This window comes from Oratosquilla oratoria, chromosome 18, assembly GCF_046742065.1.
Source record: "Oratosquilla oratoria isolate Oo_2021 chromosome 18, ASM4674206v1, whole genome shotgun sequence".
Classification (NCBI taxonomy): domain Eukaryota; kingdom Metazoa; phylum Arthropoda; class Malacostraca; order Stomatopoda; family Squillidae; genus Oratosquilla; species Oratosquilla oratoria.
Window position 1 is genome coordinate 56,612,464 of NC_134794.1, and position 22,500 is coordinate 56,634,963.

A 22,500-nucleotide genomic window follows, 5' to 3' on the forward strand; every position below is an offset into this window, starting at 1 on the left:
GAGCGACATGACGTCATGTCGACTCGGGTCATTTTCAACAAATGTGGACAGATTTTGTTTATTTAGAATTTGCTAGTCAGTAACATTAGACAGTTTCTAGTATGATACTAGATTGCATTAAGAATGAGGACGGAAAGAGAGGCGAATATTAGTGAAAAAGGTTAAAAGAAGACAAAAACGATAGAGAAGAAATTAAAATATGTTAGGGTGTTTATTTCATGGTGAAGAGGAGGAAGAGAGAAGGAGGAGGAGGAGGAGGAGGGAAGTTATAACTAGGGGTTGTCCCGTGCCAAGGTCACAGGGAGGATGAAGAGGAGGTGGAAAGGGAAACATAACAAGAATAAGCTAATAAATAAGTCAATAAAGCAACCTAATGGAAGAAATTTAGTAAAATGAAGGAGGAGACAAAGAACATTAGATAATAAAGATGAATTGGATGTGATGTTGGATGCAAGAAGAAAATGGATGATGCGGGAGGAGTGGGTGGGTAGGCGGGTGGTGATGGTGTCTGTCGGTTTGTTTGTTTGTTTGACAAAAGGAACCGTTGGCTTGCATATGGTGAGCAAATGATGCACAAATTCATCCACAGTTCTGTTGTGAGCGTGCATCTCTATTTTTAAAATATTTTATAAGGTAGCAGCCTTATGCATGATCGTGTGATTGTTACCGTGATATATATTAATTGATTTAGTTGCATATTTGGGTTTGGTTTTGTCTTCATGTTTGTAAAGCGGGTAGAGGAGGGAGACGAGGGGTAGAAGAGGAATAGAAAAAGACGTAGGAAAGATAAAGATAAAATATGAAACACATCTTCGCAAAAGAAATGAATTGATAACATAGATAACTGAAACATTAAAATATAATTAATGGAGAACAAGTTGAATAAGTAAATAAATTAACCTTTTGTTGGGCTACCAGACGTTTGACAGAAAAATGATAAATCCCAACATAGGAATGGTTATCACCGGTATTGATGTAATTTTATTGGAAATGAAATGGTAATTTCCCTAATCTGCACTGTAATGAAACTAAACATTTTTGGATAAGTTTGAGCAGTTTTGAATATTTTTTTAGGACTAGTGACACTTCGAGATGACCTCAGCGTCTGTCGTAATAATAACTATAACAGTTGTTAGATTAACTTTCTTTTTACGGAAACTCTTACACCTCACTCTGGCTTGCAACGGTCCTCAAACTATTATATCTTTTTGGGAAGTTGAGGATGAGGGGAGTATTCGCCATTTGTCAGCTTTCCTGGCATGAAAAGAAAAAAGAGGAGAGTCTAAGTTGGTCGGGTGGTATGATCCTGGGCCCCAGTGGATAGCTCCGCCCACAATACAGAGATCAGGCTGCCTCATGTACGATGATGATATTCCCTCTCTCCGTGTACTGTAAATATTATGTTTTGATTTATTATAAATTAAACATATTCTTTCAAGCAAAAAAAAAATGTCGATTTCATAAATAGTTGCTTCTAGTACTTATGGCGTTGAAATGTATTTCTACTAAAAACACATACAAAAACAACCATAATGCAAAATGTATTTCATATTTTAGTTATATTCAAAGTGTGTGTTTTGAAACAATTTTAGTTGATCATATAAATCGGTGCCTTTATTCTTACTATATTGTAAAATGTTACTATTGAATATTTATTGAGACCAAGAAAATTAGAATGTGGTTTGGAAAATGTCCACAATTTCGCATTTTCGACATTCAACAAATATCCACGGAAGTTTTTGTGCAGTCGATTAGTGTGTGTGTGTAATTCACCATAGTCTTGGACTCGTGATCGACAGCTACTACTCTCCCGGATGAGAGTTCAGAGCTCATGATGACCGATCTATAGGTAGTATTTTGACCTCACACACACCTCCCCGCCCATGAAAGTTGGAGTAGGGGCTCACAGCGCAGCTATGCTGAAATTATTTCAGCCCTGGGAGGGATTCGAACTCGGACAGCTGGGTTAACAGTTGCGACCGCTACCACTGCGTCGTCGAGCAGTTGATGTATGTGCGTGTGGGTATTCGCAAGATCTAAGAATATAAGGTCTAACCACTTCCGACCGAATTTCGAGGGAGTTGGCGCAGCGGGCCCGTGAACGTCACCTGGCTGCTCAAAGTGGGGTTAGCGGGTCCTATAGCTGTCAGTTGAAGCTGGTCCGTCTTTAAAAAATGACGTTGCCTTCGCTCGCACTGCTCCACGCAAATAGTTATATTCTGACAAATATTATATTTAATATATTTATAAATATATATAAAATATTATAGTTCCTGTCTATATATATGAATATATAATATATATGATATATATGATATATATATATATATATATATATATATATATATAATATATAAAATATTATAGCTCCTGTCTTCCTTGGCGTTTCACAGTTTTCTTCAGTGTATCACAAAGAGAAAATGGACTCAGCCAAATGACGTCAGAAGCTGCGCAGAAGAATGTAAACGGTCTGACCTGTATATTTAGACCTTGGGTATTCGTATGCACACCCGGTTCTGTACGTTCGTGAACGTAATTGCCCATGTGAAAACCACACCTGTTTGTATTCCTATCTGCCTGAGTGCTTTTCTGGCCCAGCTGGCCAGTGAAACGGACCTCACTTTGTGTGAGGATGCCACTTTTGGAGGGCATTAATTTGTAAAGCGTTAATTTGAAAATCCTGCGCACAAGCGGGCCAGCGACAACACCTTTACGCATGTAAAAGAATTGGACCCATATTTATCAAGTTCTGTAGATATTGATTATATAGTTATTAAGTTATGAAGTAAGCACACAGAAAATGTCCTTGTACAGACATAGAGACAAGACAGCCGCAATCGAATGAGTAAAGGAAAGCCTTACAGACCGACAGACAGACAGACAGACAGTGGGTGCGGTTGGGAAGAAAAGGTGGAGATGTATTCTGTCTGCCTTTCCCGTCTGTCTGTTTTTTTTTCTATTGTGTCTGCGGTAATTTTTCTTTCTGTTACATGAATAGTCTTTTTTTTAAATATGTTTGTTTTTGAAACTTAAGGTTCAGACATTATACTGTAGCGTTGTCGTACTCATAAAGTTTTCAGTCGTCAGTATTTAAAAATTCGACATAACCTTTTATTGACCAATGAAAATAATAATGATGATTATGATAATAATAATAGAAGAATGACAATGTCGACAATAACACTACCACTGACCAACACGCTGCCAAATGCACGATGTTTTTTTAACTGACTTTATTTCCTACAAGACAAGAAGAAAGACTTAATGAATTTGGAAAGAATAAAAAGTGACACTTGGTGATCATTTCAGTTTGAAAATATCAGCCCAAAAAGTGTCCTTTTAATGTTCTTTAAAAATGTACGTGTGTGTAATTGTCTATATCCAATTTTATTAGGATATTGTCACTTCGTTTGTAAATATTTCCCGTTTGCAAGTGTGGCAAAATTTCAATTTTCAAAATCTGCAGTTATCTGATATTTGAATAGACACTTGAAGCCATGTATGTGTTTGTATATTTATAGACAGTTTGCATGTGCGCGCGTGTGTGTGTAATTAACCATGGTCTTGTATCACGTGTTGGACTCGTGAGCGACAGCTTTTACTCTCCCGAATGAGAGCTGAAAGCTTTTTATTTTTATCATAGTTTTCCTTGAAACTAATTGTGGTCTGGACAAAATCTCTCTCTCTCTCTCTCTCTCTCTCTCTCTCTCTCCATTCCTTCGCGGAGAAGGAGGAGCAGAAGGAAGAGAAAGGAGAGGTAAAGGAGGATGAAGGGGAATTGAGAGAGGAAGAACATACGAATGAAGACTTGAAGAAGGGAGAGAGAGAGAGAGGGAGGGAGATTGTCGATAACACCTTAATACGCCAGTACAACAGAGAAACCGCCCGCCCGCCCATGGGCGTCGTCAAGGGCGCGAGGGCGTTGTAAGGGTAAGGGGGGGCTGACATAGGGGGGGGTCCCTTTCCGGCCCCTCTCCCTCCTCTCCCTCCCTTCCCCTCCGAGGCTCATTTAGAGGACGAGGAGGAGGAGGAGGAGGGAGCAGACTTCCTCTTGAATCGGCGAAAAGATAAAACTATAATAGATAAAATGAGAGGTCTTGGATCTAGCCCCGGGGATCGGGTGCCATCCGTCCAGGGTTCCTTGCCCCTCAAAGTGGAGTTGGCGATGTTGATGGAACAGATGTGTGTGTGTGTGTGTGTGCATGGTCACGTCATCCATAGACCGGGCAATATATAATATATGCTCTGAGTTTTTATCCGCCAGGTTAATGGCTCGCAATCACGTGTCAAGCACCTGATCCAAAACCTTTGTACTATTTTACACTTGAATCTGACCAGTGCATATCAGCCAATATATATATATATATATATATATATATATATATATATATATTCGTTTATCTATTTGATTATTAATTTTTTTTTATTTTTTTTTATTGCGAAATGTTACATCATGACGATTCTTGTTCGGAAGGGTTGGTACTTCTGCGTAGGAGATGTGTCCTTCTTTCTCGGTAACGAAAGAAGGTAGAATTATCCTTTCATCTACTTCGTTGTTGGCTATCCATAGCCATGTAGTAATCACTCAACTTGAATGTTAAGTGTGATGATCTTTCAGTAGCTGGCGTTTCATGCATTGTCTCAGTAAAAAAAAAGATGTAAAGGCATTTTATTTCACAGGAGCTAAAAAATGAAAATGTTTTTGATCAATAATATGTCTATTGACGAACAAATAAACTATTTTTTTATTGTGTAAACCATTTCACTGTGATATTTAGGTATTTCATTTTGGGTTATGTTGTACGATTGTATTTAGCTTGAGAGGGGCGGGGGAATGTCGACAGAATGGAACTGGAAGCTGTGGACTACGTCATATCGACGACTCCAGAGGGTCTTCGTGCATGAAGGTTGGCGTGTGGATGTTCTCAGCGGGTTAGGGAAAGGGGCTGGGTGGAGGTGAGGGGGTGGGTGGGGTGGGAAGGAGAAGTGAGAGAGGAGCAGGAAGAAACTTCTGAATGGGGAGGAGGCTCGTAGCCGTTCCCATGATGGGTGCTGTTGCCATGTGGATTTTAAAACGAAGTAAAATATGTCAAGACGTCTATGACATACATGGTTGCAAGTTTTAACTATCCGCTCGGATCATTGCCTTAAGGGATATTTTTTATCTATTTAGTTACTCCGCTTGCTTGTTTAAATTATTCGTATTTGGTTGTGTCTTTACCGTATGAGCAAGACCCTTCTCGATATTCTGCACCATCGTACCTATTTTCTAAACTGTCTGCTGCCAATGTAACAAATTCTCCCTGAGGTACAATCCTGGCATCACTTGTTCTGATGCAAGAGCAAATGGATATATATATAATATATATATATATATATATATATATATATATATATATATATATTATATATATATATATATATAATAAATGAAAGATGTTACTTTGATGCGAGAGTATGAACAGATAGCACTATATTTTGAACTTGACATTGATACACTGGCTCAAGGCTGAGAAATCATTCTGATTTTATTTTTTATTATTATGATTATAATTATTATTATTTTATGGAGGACATGAAAACGTACTGCGTTACCCATGAGATTCGACTGAGGAGGAGGCGGGGGGTGAAGATTCAGTGCAAAACCCCCGTCCCCCCACTCCTCATCCGCTCCTTGAAACGTCCTTTCTTTGAAAAAAAAAAGAAACCCCCACTCCTCCTCCCCCCCTTCCCCTCCTCACTCGCAGGCAGCACTTCCCGAACCCTGCTCGCTCCTCCCCTCCCTCCCTCCCCCTCCCTTCTCACCCCACTTCCTCCTCATCGACCTCCTCACTCTCACCACCTTCCTCCTCCCTCTCCTTACCTCCTCTTCCTCCCCCTCACCCCCTTCCTCTTCCTCCTCACGCCCTCCTCCTCCCTCCTCAACCTTCCTCCTCGTTTCTCACCTCTCCTCGTCAGTCTCGCCCCCTTCCTCCCTCCCGTCCTCATCCTTCTTACTCCCTCCTCCCCCCTCCTCCTTATAACCAAGTAACGGATTTTAATAATGGACCGAAATTCGAGGGACCACCACATCTAACCATAATCCTATTCTTCCACGACCGCCACCACCACCACCACCGAGCTGCAAAACAAAAGCTTCGAAAAAGTACTAAACTTCCAGAAAACAGTCTTAGACAAATCAAGAGGCATAACTTGGAACACCGACTGGTCAGAAATGTACAAAATCCTGGATGTTCTACAAACTTAGGATATACACTCTAACTCAGCGTTTCTCAACCAACCAGGGAAGGTTCCGCGAAAGGTCCCTAAGGGTTCCGCGAGAAGAAGTGAAATGAACTAATGCACTTTTTTATTTTTTATTTAATTTCATATACGTAATATAGTTAAACACGCACGACAAATTCTTGGTCATTGCAATAATGTAATATAGACACCATCCTATCTAACATTTTATTACGATGAAAATAAAATCATAAAGATATGGTGTATATATATATATATATATATATATATATATATATATATATATATATATATATATATAATTTTTTTCGCGGTGTTTCCTTGAGACATGCGATTTATTTTAAAGGTTACGCAAGGGTAAAAAGGTTGAGAAACGCTGCTCCAATGTAATACTCCGGAAGGCCGTTGAGAAATGTGCGTTCCAGTGAGCGATAGACGTCGATCAAGCGTTGCCAAACCTAAATGATGCAATGTTGATATTCAAAAAAAAATTGTAAGCCTAGAAACGTGCCTAGAGGAGATACAAATCAACACATAGCCAAGCAGATCGAGTACGCAAGATGTCGAGAAAGCAAAAGGCCCCCATCAAAATCAGTAGGAAACCACAATATTGCCTCTAGGTACAAGGAAAATCATTAAAAAAAGAAAGATATATCAGGGAAAAAAGTGCTGAAGTGCACCATTGGTTTCCTCCAATCAACAGGGGGAAGAGGGGGAGGGGGCAAAAGTAACAGACAAAAGTGCAATGGCAGGTATCCTAAATGGTTATTTTGCGTCTGTCAGTTCACTATTGAGAAGAGCGGAATCGATCAGCCAGTACCACCAGGACAGTCAGGACCTACACGCCTACTTGGCATGGATATAGCAGAGCATGATGTGATGCGCGTCATAGATCAACTAAAAGGATGCAAATCGCCTGGACCAGACAAAATTTACCCAAGAATAATCAAGGAAATTGAAGAAGCCATCTGCAAGCCCCTCAGTGCGATTTTTAGCTGATCTTTACAGTCTGGAAGAGTTGTTGCACAAGAGTGGAAACTAGCAAATGTTGTGACCTTGTTGAAACTGGGTGACAAATCCAATCCTGGTAACTGTTGGCCTATTAGCCTTACATCAGTTTTTTGTAAACTAATGGCGTTTATCCTGAGGGACAAAATTGTGAAATTCTTGAAGAAAGATAATATCATTAAAGATTCACAACATGGTTTCTGTAATAAGCGCTCGTCTCTGACAAACCTTCTCGACTTCTTGCATGATATTTACGGAATGTACTAGCAGTTGACGTTATACATCTCGATTTGTAAAAAGATTTTGAAAGTCCCCTATAGGAGGTTACTAAGTAAACTAGAATCCAATGGTATAGTTGGTCATATTCACCGATAGGTTTCGGAATGGCTGTCCGGTCGTAGGCAACGTGTTATACTGAATGGAAAAGGCTCCGGCTGGCATTTTGTAACAAGTGGAGTGCCTCAGGGCTCTGTGTTAGGTCATGTACTCTTTCTGATATACATTAGTGAAGTGGATGAAAATACATACACATAACATCGGCTTTTTCCCCCTTACAAGAGAGGTAGCCAAAGAAAACTACGTCATAAAATCCACTCCCCCACCCATTCCATCCCCACATAATCCATTCCCATTAACTCCCCTTCCTCTTATCTTGGGTCCTCCTGGATGATGGGTCATCCCTGCATCTTGCCCACAGCACATCTACAGCAAAGCCACTTTATTTAATTGGCGACCCCCTTCTCCGTCCTCTCATGCAGAAAAGGAGAAGACAGGGAGAAATCCCTTCATGCTGTGTCAAAAATATCATTCAGACATACTCCCTCCCCCATCCCCTACCCTCGCTTCCATGCATCACATCCTCCATACACAACCATTCTCCACTCCCCCATCTTCTGTCTTCTCCCTTACTTCCTCAACAGACATCCCCCTCTTTCCCAATCCCCCTATTACCCCATCCATCCATCTCATCCTTGGTCGCCCCCTCATGTTCACTCCTTCCACCTCTGTCTTGCACACCTGTTTTAATAATCTTTCTTCACTCATTCTTTACATGTGTCCAAACCATCCCAATACTCTTTCCTCAACCCTATCTCTCAAATCTCTTTCCACTTCCGTTCTCATCCTTGTCCCATTTTCTCTTGTAAGGTGGAACTGTACAATTCTACCTTTTAGACAAATATTAAACAAATTCACCAGCCAGTCCACCATCACTGTACTTTCTCTTTCTGCCTTCTCTTCCAATATCATCTCTTCATCTGCACCTTTTACCTTTTCTTCTCTACTTGATTTGCCTCCTCTTCTCTTAATTTCCTTCCAAAACATCTTTTTATTACTTTCATTTTTTCACATCCGCTCTCCTCATTGCTTTCTTTATCTTGTGCTTTTCTTCTCTTTTCTTTGTACCTTTCATATGAATCTCTCCTGTTTTGTAACCAGTCTGTGAATGCTCGCTTCTTCTTCCCTACAACCTTCTTTGCTTCATCATCCCACCACTCACTACGCTTCCTTCTATTTCCTCCCGCCCTCCTTCTTCCCCACGCCAACGTTGCACACCTTGTGACTCCCTCCTTGAAAATATAAAGTGTAAACTGCATAAACACGGCAAAGGAAACACGGACTGGAAGTGAAGCGTTTATTCCTGACGTTTCGTCTATTGACTTTCTCAAAGTCAATAGACGACACGTCAGGAATAAACGCTTCACTTCCAGTCCGTGTTTCCTTTGCCGTGTTTATGCTACTTGTTCACATGGATTTTAAAGTGTAAATTATAAAAATTCGCGGATGATACCAAAATTGTAAATAAGATGATATCCATAACACAACAAGAGTTACAAAATTACTTTAACACTTTTTGTGAATGGGGCAAAATTTCCCAGATTTTTTTTTTTTTTCAATATAGATGAATGTAAAGTGCTTCATATTGGTAATAGTAATGACCAGGCCAACTACATGATGAATGGTGTACAACTAGCAAATGTAGAACAAGAGAAAGACCTTGGTGTTGTTGTGATCTCAAATGATCTCAAACCAAACAAGCAGTGCTCGGAGGCAATTAAAACTGCAAATAGATTTGATATATGGGTAGAGTTTTTGAGTTTAGAAAATGAAGATCATATTCTTGATGTTTACAATGCCCTAGTCAGACCTAACCTAGAATACTGTGTACAGTGCTGGTCTCCATATTACAAGAAGGATATACAAAGAAAGAGTGCAGCGTATAGTAACACAGCTCATCCGTAGGTTGCGGAACAAACCGTACGAAGAGCGCTTAAGAGAACTAAATTTGTTTGGTCTCTCGAAACGGAGAATGAGGAGTGACCTATTTGAGACCTTCAGAATTGTCAAAGGAATTGAAAACATGGGTATGGATTTTTCCCTCAAAATTTACACCTCCAACGCAACTAAGAATAATGGATGCTCTGAGCTCTCATCCGGGAGGGCAATAGTTGCCCAATACGTGATCCAAGACAATGATGAATCACACACACACACACACACACACACACACACACACACACACACACACACACACACACACACATATATATATATATATATATATATTTATATTTTTATATTTATATATATATATATATATATATATATATATATATTAACGTTTATCCATAAGCCCCCTACTTCCATCGTCCCAAACTAAGAGCACTTCCCTGTTAGTGTTGTCAAATTCCTTCAGTGACTGAATGCCATAATGAGGCTACTTCTCTCACTTCATTTCCTGATGACAGAACCAGTGCTTCGGGTGTCTCCTCGCCCGGTGTATCTGCAAAACGACTGGGGACAGAAATTGTCGGTCTTTGCATTTTCGCAGTTTTCCTTCACTCTTTGTGTGGACCATACCACCGTTGCATACTCTACTCTAGGTCGAATAACTCTCATTTATTTTTTCCATTATATCGTCATTCATGCAGTAAAGAAAAAACAACAACAACAATCTTTATTCTTTATGCACTGCCCACAACCGTACTGATATGTTTGTCGGTTGATAAGTTATCCAAGATAAGCCCTCCCACATTATTTTTAAAATTTACTTCTCATTGAGAGAGTGTGTATGGGTGTGTCGATAACTTTTTTATATTAGTTTACGGGAAAGTAAACACACATCGTCTCTTTGTGCATAAGAGGTAGCTCAGGCAAGTGGCAGGATAGACAGGATGCTGAAGAGATTGTTTCCTGTAGCGCCTGGAAGCAACAAGCGACTAGTACACAGTGAACGCATTATGAACACCTTGGCTCAATAACACGTACATTTACTTGCAACACGAAGAATCTGCAAATATACAAGCTCATCGTACATATTACACGCACAAACACACTAATACACCAGCATACTCACGTATACACGCACGTACGAACGAACTCTGGTGACTGGGTGAGTGAGGGACCGGGTGTATCTGTGTGTGTGAGGTTTAGTCACGTCTTGGACGCGGTCGAGGTCGGAAGGTGCGAACGTTGCGCATGCGCGAGTTGGTGTTGTTGGGGGAGGAACCAAGCGCTAGCTGGCGACGTTGGGAGTCCCAGCAACCGGCAGGGGAGTCCAGCAGGGCCGAGTGCTGTCTCCTCCGTCTGTGTGGTTTTGCACTCATTCATCTACTCCCAACATATCGGATCGTATTTTGGAAATGCTCGCAGCGCTGTCGTGGATGAGATTGTCGACATTCCCCAACCGTTCAAACCCGTACTATGTTTGTATTCTTCCCAAGCAATCGTCGATTTGTTGTGGACAGAGGTGCAGTGAATGTTACATGTCGAAGTGCTACGTAGCGCTGTCACGTGACGTGACGTGACTAGGGCGTTTTCAGGCTGGCTGGAGGAAGCCAGGGACTCGCGAGTGAACGAGTTTTTCGGCGTCTATAGTCGAATCATCGCTAATGCTGTTGGGTAGTTGCACGGTTGGGAGCGGTAGGAGGAAGTTATGATGATGTAATGGTTCGGCTCATTGAAGTATGGAAGGTTGGGGTCTAACTCCTCGCTGTGAACCTCTGGATCAGCAAAAAGGTGATATTATTTTTTACAAACGCCGCGAGATGGTCCACAAGGACACCAACAGTGGTAAATTACAGTCTATAACATTTTCTCGACCCTTCCCCATCACCCCAAGAAAATAATCCTACACTAAGAACAAATTATTATAGTAGCGTGTGCGGTAGACTGCCTTGGAATTAATGAGGGAAATTACTTTCTATAGGGATCGTACATTTAATCAGATGCCATTGAAGGAGAGCTAAACCCAACACACAGTCATGTTTGTCGTGGTGCATATATTCAACGATACCTGCAGCCAAAACACACGACCATTCCTGAAGATATACAGAGAATATTGCCACTGAGTGAAAAGGAAACTATTTTGTTTTTGCCCTCTCATTGTGACGTAGCAATTTCATTCACTGTGGTGTGTGAGTCCTAGGCTGAGGCTGAGGGCATGAGGATAATGATAAGAGTTTGCACATAAGGGAGCGAATCTTGATAAAAAATAATAAGTTGGCCGTATTTGGTGCCCTGGAAGTTGGCAGCATTTGGTATGAAGGGAGAACGGGGTAGCCAGATGCTGCCCGAGGTCGTGGCGGCAACAACCTCAAATCTCAACTTTGATAAGTGTTGGGTTTAAGTTGAGGGCAACATGGTACAGATCCAGATTTATATATTTGTTGATGATTGTTTACCCTTCAAATATATAAAGGGTAGAGATGTAACAAATGCCCATTCTCTTTTCGTTCAATTTTATATCGGCCCCAAATCTCGAGTTGCATGTGTACCTAATAGTAGTGCACAGGGTAAGAACTGTGCTCGTGGGGTTCCGTATCTGTATTTCCATCGGTCAGACTTAGTTTTGCATTTTTTCTTGTAGTCTAATCACCATTTCTTCTACAATGTCCCACAAATCATTGCATTTTTTTCATCGGTGTGTATGTGTGTGTGTGTGCGTGCGCGCTCGCCCAGATGACAATGTGGCCGGGAATTTAAAGTTTGTGCTGCGCGTTCTGGGACACGCGCGCGCGCACACACACACACACACACACACACACACAAACACTCGCACTCGCACTCACAAGAATTTAAGAGCAAATTAGATATGGGGAGATACAGAGACGGGATACCACAAGCGTAGCTCCCCTTCCCGTGAGATACAACTAGGTAAATTAAAAAAAAAGTGCAGGCTTTAATTATAGCATTGCATTTAAGTAATGAAAACTAAAAATTGGTCACTTGGTGAAGACCATTGTTGGAATGTGACTTAAAATTCCTAATCTTTATTTTTAATCTTGTAGCTGGATCCCTAAGTAGAAGTAATTTTATAGTCCGCGTGGAGCATTGGGCAATTGTCCTACCCCGGGACGTTGATGGTTCGGGTTCGAACCCTGGTCAGTGCAAAACATCTTTCAGTGTTACTGGACTTTCCAACCCCTCTCCGCATGCACGGAGTAGCCAGATGCAGATAGGTCATTGTCGCATATATAGAGATATGCTAGCACCTAATCAAACTGATTAACAGATTTCAAACTCATTCACAACCACAGCAATTCCAACAAAGGAAACTTCACAAGCACTTCTCACCACATAAGAAGGCGGGTCATGGTGTGAACACCTATACAGTAGCCTTTGTTCTCAGAACAGTGGACGTGTTTTGCTGTGGATGTTGCTTTGAATGTAGTTCTTGTGTCGTTGACCATCAGCAATAGTCCTACGCTCCATACACATCCTCCTCCTTCCCCAGTTTCCGTACGGATTCAGAATGCTTCGGTCGGTGTTTCAAACTGTATTGGTGGAAGTTTGTTTTGAGCAGAGCCTGGAGGGGGTGTAGCAGGGTTGGGTCCAAAAACATGCGACTGTACTGGGCAATTCCAAGGACCTGGATATTTCTAAAGTACAACTACACTCATTTTGCTATGTACTAAAGTCCAACTCGAAGTACATGCCATTGTAATGAAGTAGTAGTGCTTTTTGTGATAAATCTTGTTACAGATTCGTAATGCACGATTTTTTTTCGTAAAGAGACATTGATGAGTAGAATATTAAAAGGTGGGATTCGATATAAAAAAGTAAATGGAAATTTTTACCTTCATTTTAGCACGTCACTGCTTTTATCACATATTTGCAAAGCAAGAAGATATACGAGTACTTCATGAATAATTTGAATAAGTAATGTTCCCTATGCTGGAAAAGACTAGCCCGATATTTCTTATATGGGTAATAAATTTAATGCAGAATATAAGGGTAAATATCAGGGCATTAAAACTTGTCCCTTGTTTAATATTAGTAGTATACCCGGTAATTTTGTAACAAAACATGATGGATAGCCCAATAGTATCATCACAAAGTTCGTTAGAATCTATTAACAGTGAATAACTCTTGATGAAATACAATGTACTATAATGCACCTGGTCTTTTTCAAGTACATTGAATCAAAGTACAAGTTCCATTGAATTCTAATAGTACAAGTACATGAAAGCATGTACTTACAAGTACGTGGGCTTGGACCCAAGCCTGGTGTGTCTCGGCCGACGATTGTGTTGGCTTTGAACGAAATAAATTGAAACAAAAATAAAGGATGTGTACTCCGATAACGGATCAAAGACGTTCAAATGCGTATATGCCAACAGAAGCTGTATGTTGTACAAAATCAATCATATTTCCGTTTAGTTGTTTGGTGATCGTTTTCAAACAATAATGGTTTGTGTGTTCACATCATATACACTGAATGCCAAGCGTGCTATTATTATTATTATTATAATAATTATTATTATTATTATCATTAATGTTATTATTATTGTTGTTGTCGATATACGTCCATAGGCTAGTGCGCATTGGCAACTTTATAGTTGCGCCAACTAAAAGTTGTCGGTCCTGACACCTTGTAGGCAGGCAACTCTGGTAGTTCGAGATTTTGTAATACTGCACCGAGGGTTTCATAGTTTTGTTCTATCAAGCTCCAGGCTATTTTATTCATCCCCAACGAGTATGAGAGGGGAGGCGTGTGAAAATGAAAACACTATTGGACCAGGCGAGGCCGACCATTTTGGCCACCTGGACGGGTGGAGGGTTGTACTCGTTGGACAGTATCACATTGGGACATACGCACACGCGCGCGATCACACACACACACACACACACACACACACACACACACACTTTAGTATACTTATTTATTTATTTTAGTTTTCGCGCCACCGCACACGGAGCAATAAATAGGTAAATGAATAAATGAATACAACCAATAGAATGAGTAAGGATACTCTGGACAGTATGTAATAAGATGATCACTCGTTATTGGATTAACAGTGATACATTGAGCTAATTTTATCCTAATTGTATCATACGGGAAAGGAGCAATACTCGTAGGGTCCCGTCTTACTCCCTGTGTTATACTTAACTTCAAATTCATCCAACTTGACTGCGTGTGTTTGTGTGTAATGTATGGGTGTATGGACCCGTATCCGTGTTAATTTATGCATACGGTTACATCCGCGGGTACCTGCATTATGCTTCCCCGTACCCCCAATTCGAAATATGATAATTAGAGATTAAGGAACCGTACGTGAATATGAGACAATCTATGATCAGTTGGAGAGTAGGAACTCCTTTCATGTGCACTACAATTGGGCACACACACACACACACACACACACACACACACGCGCGCACATTCTTCTGGGTCTGAGAATGTTACTAGAGATAGAAAAATCACTTGTATTTAAAAGATGAGCACGTCATTGGGCATATGAAGAATTAAGTAAAAAGTTAAGCGAAGCATTTGCCGGAAAACAATATTTAGAACTTTAAACTCGAAAAGTGTACAGGTTTGTTGATTAGGTGTGTTCAGTACTTTCATAGTCCAGTTAGTCTACATTTCTTTTTATACAAATAAAAGAATTCTTGTTGATATCGATCAAAATCGGACCGGAAATCCCTCAAGGGGACACGTCTTCTCCGGCCCCTGATTGGCTGAGTGGTGACGTCACGGCAACGAAGACTGATTGGCCGAGAGCGGTGGCGTGACGGCAACGGAGACGACTGATAGGCTGCGAACGAAGCGAGCTCACCCGAAGGTCCGAGCCCCCGCTTAGCGGGGTCGGGCGCAGTCTATTGCTCGTTTCTAAAAAAAATGAATAAAATAAAACTCGTAATTATTCAGTTGCCAGAAATGTATAACGTGAATTGAACCATGGTTAGGTAATAAACTCGTTTATGATGAGCACCAAACCTGGACCCCCTTTCCCTTCCCTTCCTCCCTTTCCTCGCTCTCCCTTTCCTTCCCCCTTCTTCCCTTTATTTTTCCCTTTCCCTTCCCTTCCTCCCTTTCCTCGCTCTCCCTTTCCTTCCCCCTTCTTCCCTTTACCCTTCCCTCCCCCTCCCCTCCCCTTCCTCCACCCATTCCCATCCTCCACCCCTTCCTCCCCCTCTTCCCACTCCATTCCCTCCTCCTCCTCCTCCCCTCCTCCTCCTCCTCCTCCTCCGCCCCTCCCTACCCCCGTCCCCCGTCTGTGTCCCCATTCGAGCACTTTGCCGGCGCGGTGGTAGAAAGCTCCTGGAAAACTAAACCGGAACTAAAAATGACTTCCGCAAGGTCGGGATGGGAACTGGTAAGGCTGGCGTGGCAGTGATGAACTTCCAGTGCACAGGTCCCTAGATCGTTCCTCGCGTTGGGTCCGGCTTTAAGAACAAGAAGGGAGGGGATTGCAAGAGGCTGTAAGGCCTACACGAGGTAGTTCTTTGTCCCATACCACATGTCATTCATATCCATAAAGTGTTTGATGCTTCTCGCCAAAACAACCGATAGTTTCGACGCTAACTACATCAAGGTTACCAAGTCTATTACATTCGTAAACCACTCTGTTGGTAAACCCGTTCTTGCCTATTTCATTCTTAAACCTAAATTAGTCCAGTTGAAATCCATTAAAAAGAGTCCTGCCCTGCTGTCTTAATATGATGACCTTGCCTGCATTACCCTTGTTAAATTTTTTGGCTCACTTGAATACCTGTGTTACATCACATTCGTGCTCTTCATCTCTACAGAGAGTGTAAGCTAAGGTGTCTAAGCCTATCCTCGTAAGATAATTTTCACTTTGCACTTTCCCTAATTCTGTGGAACTTGAGGCCTTGTAAGGGGGAAATAGCTATTGGTATATGTATACGTATCTTACCTCCATTCTAAGAAATGTTGATTGTTGTCTTTGCAACCCTTAGGAAGATATAGAGAACCTGCTAGAGAAAATAAAAGACAGCAAGGCAGAGCTCGTAGTAATTGTTTACTTTGGACAATCTTATGAAAAGGGAATGGGCGGGAACTGGTTTACCAACACAATAGTTAACGAATGGAATATATTTAGTAACCATGTAGTGAGCACTGAAACTATTGACAATTTTGAGTGAAGAATAGACAACTTTATGGATGGGGAATGACAGGTTGTAAGGAACATGGAACTACCTAGTGTAGGCCTTATGGTCTCTTGCAGTCTCTTCCAGTTCTTATGTACCCGTAAGCCTTCCATACTCGAGCCAAAGTCACGCAGACCCTCAATTTCTTAAATCACCGAAAAATATGTAATATACAACACGATGTTGATGCAGTGCTATTTTGCAAACATACAGATAACACACTGTGAAGAACACAGGACTTGAAGTTCGCGATATTTTTGTTTTGAGCGACTTGGTCGTGTTCGTGACATTCTTCGGTTATTCACGTTGCTAAGGGACCGAACTCGCTCAAGAGGATCTCCGAACTCCCGTGTCCACTACGTCCGGTCCTCCTCCGGAACAAGAAGAAGAAGAAGAAAAGCAATCAAGATAAGCTAGCAACCACGAACTTGTTTGGGACCCAACGCCCGCGCGGCAGAATCGAAGTGAAGCTCATTCCGCGCGATACGAAAGTTCCTTACGACCGTAGGGTCCCGTTCTTTTTTTTCACCCGGATCAGGTGACCCGTTTCCCGGACTTCCACCGGAACTATGGCTATGGCAGGCAAGAAAGGGTAAGAAGAAGAGTCTCTCTATCTCCATATCTCTCTCTCTCTCTCTCTCTCTCTCTCTCTCTCTCTCTCTCTCTCTCTTTCTCTTTCTGTCTCTCTTTCTGTCTGTCTGTCTCGCATGAGCATGTTTTTGTTTTATGCTTTTTGTTTGAGTAACATCGACAGCTGGTACAGGTCTGGTTCTCCCAGATGGCTTCAGAGTTGGTAGGTAGACGAGATGGCCCCCCAGTGGGTAGCAGGCTTGACCCGCCGGCTGATACCGTATTTTGCAACGAACGTCTGCAATCGTAAATTTTCTACAATCGTAACTCTATACAATCGTGACTTTATACCGTCATGGTTTTCTACAGTCGTAACTTTTCAATTGTAGCTTTCTACAGTCGTGACTACAATCGTGACTTTCTACAATCTTAACTCTTTATAAGCATAATTTTTTACAACCGTAACTCTACAATCGTAATCTTTTACAATGGTAAATTTCTGCAATTGTGACTGTTTAGTCGTGACTTGATACAATCGTAACTTTTACAATAGTAACTTTTACTACAACCGTGACTTTCTAATATGTTAACGTTTGCATTAGAAAACAGAAAACCCAATTTACAATGTCCTTCTGCAGAGTAGCTCAACTAAATTTGTTCAGGTCTGAAAGCGGCCGGAACCTGGCGTTTAAGACGAATCTCCGTGTGTTGATGGGAGTGACGTCATCGTATGACACATGGGCCCTTCATGCACGGAAAATGTTCTGCCGGTGACTACGCGACGCAGAGACATCAGGAAACGAGGAGGAGGAGGAGGAGGACGAAGGGAGGAGAAGATAATGAACCAATAAAAAATATATTAGACAAAAAGCTGAACCACAGAGTCAGCGCTACTCGTATCTCCTCCTCCTCCTCCTCCCCTCCTCCCCTCCTCCCGAAGACCCAAAGACCATGAAGGTCTTCGTTAGAAATCCTTCGGGAGGTCACGTGACTCAGGTTTCTATGTATTCAGGAATAACGCTTGGCGCGCCCGATAATTAGCACGATGAAGTTCAATCTTTAGCCTTAATTTCAGCATCAGCTGAATTCTCCTGTCCAGTGGGGTGTTCTTCAGTATGGCCCAAGGATAGAACGATTGTGTGCACAGTGTCAATAGATCACCCGATGGACGGTTGTTGGCCCTATTCACGAACGCTAAACGAGCCCAGGCCAGGCACTTGATGGAACTAGGCCCTTTTTGAATTACTGAATGCACACGTTTTATAGTCATTGTTTACTAATCTCTATTTGAAAAAAAAAAAAAATACTCGTGGGTCACATAAAGAATTGTCACCCCAGAACGCCCATTTGAAGATTTTCACCCTAGAACGACCACCTGAAGAATTGTCACCCCAGAACGCCCACCTGAAGAATCGTCACCCCATGAGACACCTGAAGAATGGTCACCCCAGTACACCGAATATCAACAGTGGAATAAATATTAGGTTAAGTTGAATTTCACCTTGACTGTTTTGATTCCCAATTTTCATGGTGATAATTGCCCCCAAGGATAGAGGCGCTCGTTATTGCCAAGGAAATTCGCGGTTGGGAGCGGGAGAAGGATGTTGAGATGAGCTGGTTTGGGATGAGTTCTCCCAAAGGAGTGGATTTTTACAAGTGGTTCCCGCGGGACGAGGTTTTCGACCTCCGAGACAAAGATGGTAGGATAGGGAAGAAGAGGGACGTAAAGTGTAAAGAAAGGATTGGATGTTGGTTCAGTAGTGAGGTGGTAAAGCAGTTAGTAAAGGCAGAAGTGGGTGTAAAGGACAACGATACTGCACAGAACCGGGTTGTTATTGAGACCGTTTTCTTCCAGGCACTCGAATACTCAGAGCGTGTCAGTCGTCATTGTTTTGTTTCCACCCTCCTTTTTTTCTTTGTAATCTTTTGCTGGGTTTAGTTTCCTTGCACGCCCCTCGCCTCTGGCCTTGGAAGTTTCCTTCGAACATGTGGTGTCTGTATGATGGGAAAGTCGTGGATTTGAGGTGACGGAAACGTCTGCTTTCCGCTTGGCAACCGACCTTGGCGTCGCGTCGTCGTCGTTTGTCATGTCGCGGCTGATGTCGACATCACCGCATTTTTCACGCCTTGATTGTGGCAATAATCTCAGAAGGACGTCGTATGTAGACCATAAAAGGAGGCAGAGGGGATTTCTTCCATAAATTTGGAAGTTGTCGCATACTGTGCTATTGGTTTTTTGTAAATGGTGATTTTGGAAACCGAAAATAGTGCTGTGGCTTTGCGCACTTGGGCGCCGCGCCGTCGAGATTTCGCTCCCTGAGTCATCATCGTCATAACCGAGACGTCATTCGTCAACGCGAGTCGGATTTTCCGCCCAGCGATGTCTTACTATTTCCTGTATTTTTTCTCTTCTTTATTATCATTTAAACTCCTACCGCCAATCTACAATTTCCAAGGACTACATGAACACACTCCATCAATGTATACGTGTGCGTGTGGTATGTGTGGATTTGTGTAAGCGGCTGTGTGTATGTATACAGGTGTGTGTGTACACACCTTTCAGTGGACCTTACGTAAACACACGATACTGTGAACCTGGTTGTAATGAGAAACGGTTGCAGGGAATAGAAGTTGACTCAGCTCCTGGTTTCAAAGCGTGACGACAATTGTAGCACCAAATCCTTTGTGCTGGGTTGGTTTAGAGCAGGTGGAAGCGTTAACACGTTTAGCAACACGGGAGGAAGGGAGGGAGGGAGGAAGGGCCAGTTTCCCCACCGAGACATCCCGTCTCTCCCCACTCCACTGAGAACGTCTTTTCTCTTTGGGAACCCGCAGAGGGCCGTGCCGCTCACGGTTGACATAAAGTTCGAGTCCCGAGCGAGGGAATTGAGGGTTAGGGTACAGGATTTGGACCAAGGAAGGAAAAAGGTTAAAACGTGTGGTAACCTGTACGTACCTTTCTCAGTTTGTTGCCGCACGGTGGTCCTCGTGTCTATCTTTTTCTGCGGATATAGAATATCACCCAACAAAGACCTCGTTTATGTAATGTTACTTTTACCGGGAAGAATATTTTTTCTTGTAGACAGACGAGGTTAAATGAAACTGCTGTTTCTGGTTTCTGTAGCTTTTTATTTATAATTCCTATATTTGTAGCTAATTTACCAATACATCAACGTAGATTCGAAATAAGGATATTACGAATAAAAAGTACACAAAATAGAAATAAGAGTATAATTTGGCACGCATGCTACCACACGACTTGATGGCGCGGTGGTAGCATTCGCGGCCGCCAATACGGTCCGGGTTCGACCCCCGCCCAAGGGTGAAATAATTTCAGTATCGCTGCGCTGCGAGTCGTTACTCCAACTCCCGTGGGCGGGGAGTTGGGTGTCTGTGTGCGTGTAAGGTCACAGCTCTGAGCTCTCTTCCGAGAGGGAAATAGCTGTCGATCAAGAGTCCAACACGTGATCCAAGACCATGGTGAATCTCACATACACACACACACATACACACAATATTCATAGCATGTACGATAACGAATACATAAATTAAAAGTAAACATTTGACGGATTGACTGAAATAGCGTCCGACTTCAGTATTACATATATACATTTTTTCAGACTGAAAGGCCCTTTTGTTGGGCCAAGGTGGGGATAGACCTCGGACTAAACTGGGGGGGGAGACCCCCGTTTTTGCACCCCAACTCCATTGCCTCCCTAAAAGAAGTTTTTATTTATTTTATTTATCTATTTATTTAAAAATGCTGTTCGACCGCCCACTCATACGTGCTTGTGCACCAAGGGCAAAGGTGGCTTTCCCGACCACATCTCTTTGATGAAGAAAACCCTGTTCACAGGATCATCACTCACGATCGGATGAGTGTTGATCTTATGTATGGTGACGTCATTGTGTTCTGGATGACGCCATGCGATAGGCATCCAGTTCTTGATGGATGTCATCCATACATGCATCCATCCTCTATTCCGTCATCGAACCGTTTAAGTATGTCATCCCATCATCCGTTTGTTTTGTGTGTCATCCACACACTACTCATCCATCCATGCATCCATCTGCCTTGGCACCGTCATAGCATCCATGTAATCCTGAAATTATTTTTATACGTCATCCATCCATTTATCCTCGCATCCACGTGTATTCGTGAAACGGAGAACGTCATCCGCTTGCAATCCGTTTTGGGTCCCAAAGGATCCATTCATCCACTTTTTCTTGTTAATCCACAATCTTGTTCGCGTTTAACCAATTTTCCTTCCATCCCAGCCAGCCAGTTCATCCACTTATTCAGATCTCCCCCAAAAGAAAATCCACCCCGTATTTAAGGCCCCCCAAAAATCCACCTTTGATCCACCCCTCCCCCAAAAAATCCACCTCTGGTCCACCCCTCCCCCCAAAAAATCCACCTCTGGTCCACCCCTCCCCCCAAAAATCCACTTCTGGTCCACCCCTCCCCCCAAAAAAATCCACCTCTGGTCCACCCCCTCCCCCAAAAAAATCCACCTTTGATTCACTCCTCCCCCCAAAAAAGTCCACCCCTGATCCACCTTCTTCCACCAGACGAACAAACTTCGGTTCCCTGTACAACTTGAACAACTTGAGGTCGCACACCGGATCGCAGCTCAACCTCAGCAAGCTTGGGTAATGTCCTACTCCAAACCAGTACTTCAAGGACCACACCCACAACCTACATTTTTTTTTCTAATCTAAACAACTCGATGAATGACACCCCCACTCCAACTCCCAGTTCCACTCCCACCCACCCACTTCCACCTACTCCCACCCACCCACTCCCACTCCCACCCACTCCCACTTCCACCCACCCACTTCCACCTACTCCCACCCACTTCCACCTACTCCCACCCACTCTTTCCAGCCTCACCCTTGAATGTGTTGTCTTTGGTAAGAGGCGGCACCTACTTGAGGCTCACCACACAAGTCGTAGTTCATGAGGATGCGCTGTAGAGGTACTCGAATTCGTGAAGGTCGTCTTAGAGCTCGTGGAGGTCGTCCTCGAGCTTCAAGAGGTTCTCGAACTCGAAGAGGTTCTCGAACTCGCCCCTCCACAACCCAGATGCAGATATTGGGGGACTCTTAAAATGGTCAAATCTGCAATATTTGAAATGCGTTTTCGCTGCGAAGATCCAAGATATTTCCCATTTTCAGAGTCTCATTTAGAAAGTAGTTATTCTTCGCCCGTAGCGCGTGCCCCCCCCCCCACACTCAGTGAGGTGAGGGGCTTCTTCAAGACACCTCACCCTCGACAGGAGG

At 42.6% G+C, this 22,500-nt stretch overlaps 1 protein-coding gene across 10 annotated transcripts in view; it reads left to right on the forward strand.

Annotated features, from left to right (window-relative positions):
* LOC143035253 (echinoderm microtubule-associated protein-like 2) overlaps positions 1-22,500 on the forward strand; it is a 223,588-nt gene that overhangs the window by 164,746 nt on the left and 36,342 nt on the right. For 8 of the 10 annotated variants that reach the window (XM_076202069.1, XM_076202062.1, XM_076202063.1 and 5 more), the window contains one exon: positions 21,790-21,870. The exons of the other annotated variants lie outside the window; for them this stretch is intronic. In XM_076202069.1, the coding sequence (XP_076058184.1) occupies positions 21,790-21,870 (81 nt within the window). The remainder of the gene's footprint in view (positions 1-21,789; positions 21,871-22,500) is intronic. 10 annotated transcript variants of the gene reach the window in all.